We start from the raw sequence: 7,454 nt of genomic DNA on the forward strand, positions 1-7,454 counted from the left end.
ATTATATTCTGTTATGTTTGTAAATTATCCAGAATATATTCCAGGTACGTTTTCAGGATGTTTTCAATGGTTCATAATGCAGTGGCTACTTTGAAACATAACTCCTGCCAAAACTAATATGTCTAGAGATTTTACCTCAAAGGTAGAACATCCTTCCAGGTTGTTTATGGTTTCATTTGGTAGCATTAATCATCGAATTGTTGGCTAATAGGTTGTTTGATCAATATCACTTTTATAGGACGAACTGAATGTAACCAAGGGGCTCTTTACTTGAGGTCAGAAAAGGCAACTAATATTTGGAGAATTCAAAAAATACACATTTCATCTAAGTAAAAATCGTGACTGTGTAAATGTAGTATTTTGATAGAATTTTATTGTTCATATACAAACTACTAGTTGGTTTATGAGTAGGAGTGTGTGTGATTAGTTCTGTGTGGATATTGAACTACTTCATTTTTCTGACAGAGTAGTAAACTGAAAATAAACGAGCCGTCTTTTCAAATTTTTCAAACTGTCTAATCAAACAAAGTGCTTTTTATGATACCTAAAAATCCATAGTTTGTAGATTGTGATTTATTTTTGAAAACAACTTTGATGAAAAAGTTCACAGAGTGAATACAACCCATTCAATGTTACCGACCGAATGACAAAAAATTGTACAAGGTGTGGAACGTCTGATACCCTTCCTGTTTACAGAAACCTCTTAATATATTCGGTGACAGTAATAAGGATGCAAAAACGTTTGCGACATTTTATGTTTTTACGTACTTCAATAGCAACCACATGAAATATACTATTAGAAGCACTCGATATCACACTTTTCTCCCGGTTCCATAGTTGGTGCACCTCAGCGAAATCAACCAAAGACTTTCTTGCCAGGGCCTATTTGGTCAAAAAACAAAGATAAATGTGATCATCATTTACTTAAAACCATCTACATATTGTGAAGTACGTATTTAGAGAGAATAGAAAATAACTTCAGTAAACATGCTACTTTCGAGAAGTGAGATGCAAATATTTGTATGGTTCGCTCACTCACTTATTTTATTTCTCTTTTAATTTTCTGAAAAAGTATCTGTGCATGCTCCAAATCTTTGACCATCTAATGATAAAACCACATATTTAAAACGTCAATTAAATCTGTAGAGTTTTTAGGAACTGCTTAGCACTTTTCATGTTTTAAATCTTGCTGAACGCTTAGTAATTACTTGCAAACGACTTAAAGTTGAATCTGATTGTATATTAAATAAGTCGAAAACTTGATCTTTCTTTTTGTTAAAACTGTACAAATGCCCACTTCATTTTCATTGATCTTGCAAATTCGGTGCATGTTGCCGACCTAATTCAAAATAACTTATATGTGCAATCATCTTGATTTTTTGCCAATTATTTTTAATAATGATGTCCGGTGCAGAATTCAACTCTGTGGCACAACAGTATATGGATAAATAATGGGCATAGCACAGTAAATAACTGTGAGTGTCTGAGTGGAAACTAATTATCCTTCCTACACAAGTCATTAAACTGGTTCTTCTAATAATCACATCGAGTACAATAGTTTGATTTAACTGACACATAAAAATTATATAAGAGTAAGCCTAAAACCTTATCATGTTCAGGTTCTAGTTCAGTATATCATCTCAAATGTTTGCCTGCACTGGAAACGCTTAACATCCTAAGCAGTTTGAAAATATCTGTGGCGATTTAGGATAGACACTTTGTTCCATCAAACATCTTAGGATTCTTAAATCAAAGTACCACGAAGTCATAGTTAACTCTTATCTCATTTATCGTATATTTTATTGAAATAGAAATTAATGATGCATTTTTCAGCCAAGTTACAAGTTTTATCAGGTCACTTAGAATATATGATCACTGAATGGCCCTCTAACAAGTGCTGAAGGAATGGACAAACATATCACGTCAACCATTCGCAGGACATAAACGACAGATATATTTGGTTAATCATTTCAGTAGCATTAATAATAATTTCCTACCCATATTTAAGTTGCCATTACGGTTGCACACAAAACCAAACCACTCAGTAAAACAAGTCATACATAGTATTTCAAATAAAAATTCCAATTTATTTATGAATTCAAACTCCAGTATTATATTTTATAAAAATTAACTTTACTAGTATCAGTTGATTTACCTTCAGGACTTTTTCAACGGAGAACTCTCAGCCCAAAATATAAAGTGGTGTAATCAAGTTTTTTCATATATTGCAAATCAAAAGGTTTATCATTTAAACCATACTATGCAAACCAACTCAATTCAGAACAGCTGTCTCCTAACTTTTAAAGACAAATTTTTATTTGTTGATGGAAGTATTGTTCATATTATTGTAATGACAAAAGCCTTTGACTAGTTTCCAGGCAACCTGCAGATAATGCGATTAATTCATGAGTTCACAACTGCTGGCAGTCTTCCCACGCTTGGCTACTGAGGTGCTATTCATATGTAACTTACCATCACTAGATTGTTCTTATTTCAAGTATTACTGAAATTTGTTCTATTTTATCAATAAAAATTGCGTAGTTCAAAGTATCACAGACAACCGTAGAATAACAAATGATAACAAGCAAATCCGCAAGAAAAATCACGAGTCGAGAATAAAAGAATTATCTAATATCTATGATTATTGAATTAAAAGAATGACTGGGAATAGTAATAAAGTAGTTTTTCTAAAGCCCTCAGAGGAAGCAGCAGATAAGAATTTAACTTTATATTTGCTGTGGAACCGGTTATTCTCTAAACCACTGGAACCTTGAATAAAATATTTGTGAAAAAGAGTCGTTAAATATTAGTACTTCGAACTGCAATGGATTTTCGAATTCATATATGTGGATACCTTCAGTGTGTCAGATCTGACTGTGAATTATGTGTATTGATTCAAGACAAGCTTATATTCTTCTGCCGTATAGTCAAAAATATATTAGAGTCGGAATAAATCAAGACTTACCACGTCACATATATATAAAATATATTCTGAGAAACGTACTTCTGATGCATCACTGTAACCACTATAGTGAAGCACTTTACTAGCAGTAACGGAAATATGAAACTTCGGGTCAAGTAGATGCATTGGATTGCGTGACAACAATCGCGATGTAAAGAAATTTATCCAAAGTAACTGTGAGGTCGGCAAATCAGAATAGCTGTTCGGTGCAAAGTTGTCGAATAACTTCAAAACGTTTATTGAGTCTAGAATAAACATTGTCAGGAAAGAAAACCTAGCTACCTATCTTTATTAGATCGAAGTTATTTGAACTGTCAGACGTATCCAAAAGAAGCTCACGTTGCTTACGAAAACAACAAAGAACAAAATTCTTGAATTTCCCATCATATCCGTATTCTGACACAAAATGTTCCAGAGTTCTGAATGAAACTACATAATCAATATTCTGAAAAATTGTAGCAGATTTATTAAGTAATATACCTTCATAAATATTTTCAGATAACGCCTTTTCTCTTCATCAGGAAGAAGTGGGTTATTAATGAATGAATCGTTTATAACCGCTTTTAAGCGATAAAGAAAGATAACTAAACCCGTAAAGTGTATCTTTTAGACTGATTAAACACCAATATTTTGTATACCTCTCTATATTTAAAGATAAAAACACAACTTTCATGTATCCAGTTACGTAGTTCAACCGCGCTAAAAGACTGGTAAATAATTTTTAGACAGCAGTAGCTATAAATATTGCGTTCAACATATTGGAACATACATTTTTTCATTGGAAAAGCCTAAGCATTCTTTATTTATAGGCTTCTTGCCTTCCAACATATTAAGAGTAAAATTGAGAACGTGTTAATGCTAAAACAAACAAAGCGGTCAAACGTTGTCATAATGATTGCTGATTCATAATATCACTAAACGAAGAAAACCAAACTTTTGAAAACCTAATGAAGATAGACACTTTGTGTATTACGAAGGACAACGCCTTGATCAGTTCTTGCTAGGGGTAATTGATTAATCTAAGATATTAGGCTCACGCATTATTCAGAAACAACAGGGTTAATTTTGTTGTTCCAGTCGTTTGTTATGCGTCAAGACTACTGTTTTCATTTTGACTAAACTTATTTCAATTAAAGTATCCTTAAGAGTACATTTCTTTCTAGAACAATTGTCGTCTCTACTTTTTGAATTTGGTTACACTTTGGTAGGCAACCCTCAACTCCTATACTTGTACATATCCCGGCAATCATACGGAGACAGTAGTATTGCATCTAGTTATGCACCAATTGATTACATCTTAACAACATGGTTTATTGCAAGAAAGTCATGCATGACCTGTCACCCAGAATACTTTGATTATGTAGGAAACACCAGGGATGGAGAAAAGCAAGTTGTCTTTATCAAAGCATTTGACAAAGTGCAGCACTCTCGTATTTAGATTAAATACTTTTAGTATACCAGGTAAAACACACAAATGTATCTTATTCTTCCTAAAAGTTTGAACCCAGTTACTGAAAATAAGACAACGCTTTATTGAACACACTACGTCCCATGTCTCCAGAGCCCTTAGACCTTTTAGGGTTTATTGTCCGTAATTTCCATTTAAAGTAATCCAAAGCAACCCTCTATTAGGTATGCATTTGACCCCTACTAGAATAATACCCAATTACATTTGGTTGCATGTGTCCTATTAAGAGAGTACAAAGCCATTTTACATGACTTCTCACACCAGATTTATCATACAAAGATAGATATACAACACTGAAACTGGGTAAGTTATGGTTGAGGTGAGTTAAACTTAACCTTACCTTACTTTTTATAGTTCAACATAATAAAACAACAGCGAATTATGATACATTCAAATTTGTCAGAAATGGTGATTATAACCTTCGAAATCCGGGCTCTGTATTGAAGATATCGAGAACATCAAGCAAATTGGAGTCTACTTTCTTTGTCACACGCCACTCAAGCCTCTGGATTAGAGTACCAGTAAACATCCGGTCAAGTAAAACGCTAACTCAATTCAAATCTTCCCTGAGCAGGTTTACGGACCAATTCGAAGTCTCACATATTCTTGATAGAGCTTAAATAAACCGAGTTGAATTTAAGGATGGTCCGTCCAACATCCATTCAATTGGCACCTTGTGACCACGTCACTAAATTAAATTACTCGACACCCAAATAGCCTCTGCAATTTGACATTATACATGTTGTAGTCCAAACAGTGCCTAACATTTTTTTGTTATGTTGCATGTCTTTTTATAACTATTGAGAACCGCGTGTCTCGAGTTTTCTCTTTATCTCCACAACCATTGATGGTGCTGCACACATTGGGTCTTAGAAACACCTTGAAACACAACCCAGTAAAAGCTGAAGTATTCATTTGCCTTCTTATATTTCATATTATCCTGCAGTGTATATTGAAAGGCTCTGTGTATTTGAAAAGGTAATCTCGTGCTTCACTCCATCTTTAAGGGTTGAAAAATAAAAACCTGTTCACTACTAGTCTGGTTTCCTCTGTCGGTAGAATGAAGGGTATCCATCGATATGAGAAGTCTACTTCATGAATCAGCAGAAATTCCACTGAATCGGTAATTAGCTCCTTTACCCCAGCGTACTATTTGTATACGTTTTTAGCCTTCAACATACCACCTAGTATGCTTCATACGTGGCTGCCTAGCTGACCATGGCCTATCTCTCTTTTATCTCTATGACAGCTTTTTGAAGATAGTAAATGGACTGGACTGTCTCACTTTCATAGTTCGCCGAGAGAGCTGACAAAATCTTACCGGCGCAATCAATTTCTAGACAGAATAAACTAAGGAACTACGGAGTACGACCTGATCCATTTCACTGATGATCAGTACACATCAGTTGTTATTGGAGTGAGCGAAGTTTCGTAAAGCAACTAAGGTGCAATGATCAGTCTTTTAATTTATCAGTACTTTTGGCTAGACAAACGATTTGGTTATGGTTTAGTAATATTTCACTGAACCTGAAAGTTTACCATTGTTTCCTAGAGATTCGCTTAAACAAACCCGATAATGAATTGTATCTCACCCCAGATTTAGTGCATACTTTGTGCACAACCCAATTTTAGCTTAGCGGTCTTCAATATGTTTGTGAAGCTGTCATCTTTCAGGTGTTGCGTAGCAATTTATTCTTTACGCACGTAGATAAAAATTGTTGCAAGGTGAATAGGACCATTTCAAATGATTATAAATATAGATTACGCAAAATACGTGAACGAATAAAGTCACTAGGTTATGCAGATACTGAGGTGTTTTATCATGTTTCACTAGACAAACTCGAAGCACGTCCATCATGGCTTACAAATAACAGGAATGGCTAACATCCTACCGTGATCAAACGACCGTGATTGTTAGTAACTCCAGCATACATTGGTACGCTGACCCCTATGGATAGTATAAGTAGCTGCTTATGAGAGAATAAGTGTCTTTGAGTTACTCGGGAAGCACAGTTTTCGTCTAGCAATAGCATGGTGACTTAAACGCAGATAGCCAACAATTCGCAAGTCTTGTCCAATCAAGCTGTAAAAGACCAAGTAATTAAATCTTTGAGGAATACAAAATGCTTGCTCGTAGAAAGTAAAATACGGTCTAAAAATCGTCCAGAAACATATTCGTTTTGCAAAACAATAGCCTAATCCAATGGGTAACAATTAGTTTAAGAGAAGCAGTATAGCATCCGTTAGGTCTAGAGGTTATTTAACATTTTCCTAAGAAAACCCATGAAAACTACGCAGATAGTTCATCTACTAAGAAAGCAAATTCACAGGTAAAACGAATGATGAAACTCTGAACTAGAGCCAAAAATTAAAAGAAGAACGAAAACGAAGATATAGAGAAGAACAATTTAACATTTAGTAGCAAAACGAATTTACTACTATGATGAGGGTGTAGTGCTATTGGTTCTCAATCACACGACCTTTAGAGCCGAAAACACACTATCTGAGAAGATTGACGTTCGATTTTTGACGCTTGTATAAGATGAGAGGAATGGCGAACGTGGAAAGACTTAGTCGATACAGCATAGCTTGGTTATGCACATGACTTTTCCCCTTTCGCATCTAATATATCTCCTATCCTCATATCAAATGCGTTTTTCAGAAGTCCTAAACAGTGTGGTGCTGACTAGCACGTCAGGATGAGTCAGTATCGACAATGCTGTGGCTTGCATTTGAGATCATTTATATTTGGTAATCACATAATGACAAATCTACAATTTCGGGATTAGACCTATTATTTTAGTAGCACTTAGCGATGACCTGGACAAAAATCCTACAAGCGTGTTCATGGGGGCACTTTCAAAAACAAGCTCATACATTCATATACAGCCATACAAAAGGTGTCAGGTTTTGTGCAAACATTAATGTTCATAGAACTTACGCTTCATAGTTGAGGACCATCCACTATTCTCCGCAGACACTTCATTCCTTTCCACTGAATGAAGTGCTTTTGCGGTGAAATGT

At 34.8% G+C, this 7,454-nt stretch overlaps 1 protein-coding gene across 1 annotated transcript in view; it reads right to left on the reverse strand.

The window, feature by feature from the left end:
• Positions 1-2,475, reverse strand: part of Smp_125990 (hypothetical protein) — a gene marked incomplete at both ends in the record, with an annotated part of 98,659 nt that extends 96,184 nt beyond the window's left edge. The window contains 2 exons of the mRNA XM_018794015.1: positions 769-882; positions 2,473-2,475. Of these exons, the coding sequence (XP_018648470.1) occupies positions 769-882; positions 2,473-2,475 (117 nt within the window). The remainder of the gene's footprint in view (positions 1-768; positions 883-2,472) is intronic.
• Between the last annotated feature and the right edge of the window lie 4,979 nt (positions 2,476-7,454).

This window comes from Schistosoma mansoni, chromosome 1 (genome assembly GCF_000237925.1).
Source record: "Schistosoma mansoni strain Puerto Rico chromosome 1, complete genome".
Taxonomy (NCBI): domain Eukaryota; kingdom Metazoa; phylum Platyhelminthes; class Trematoda; order Strigeidida; family Schistosomatidae; genus Schistosoma; species Schistosoma mansoni.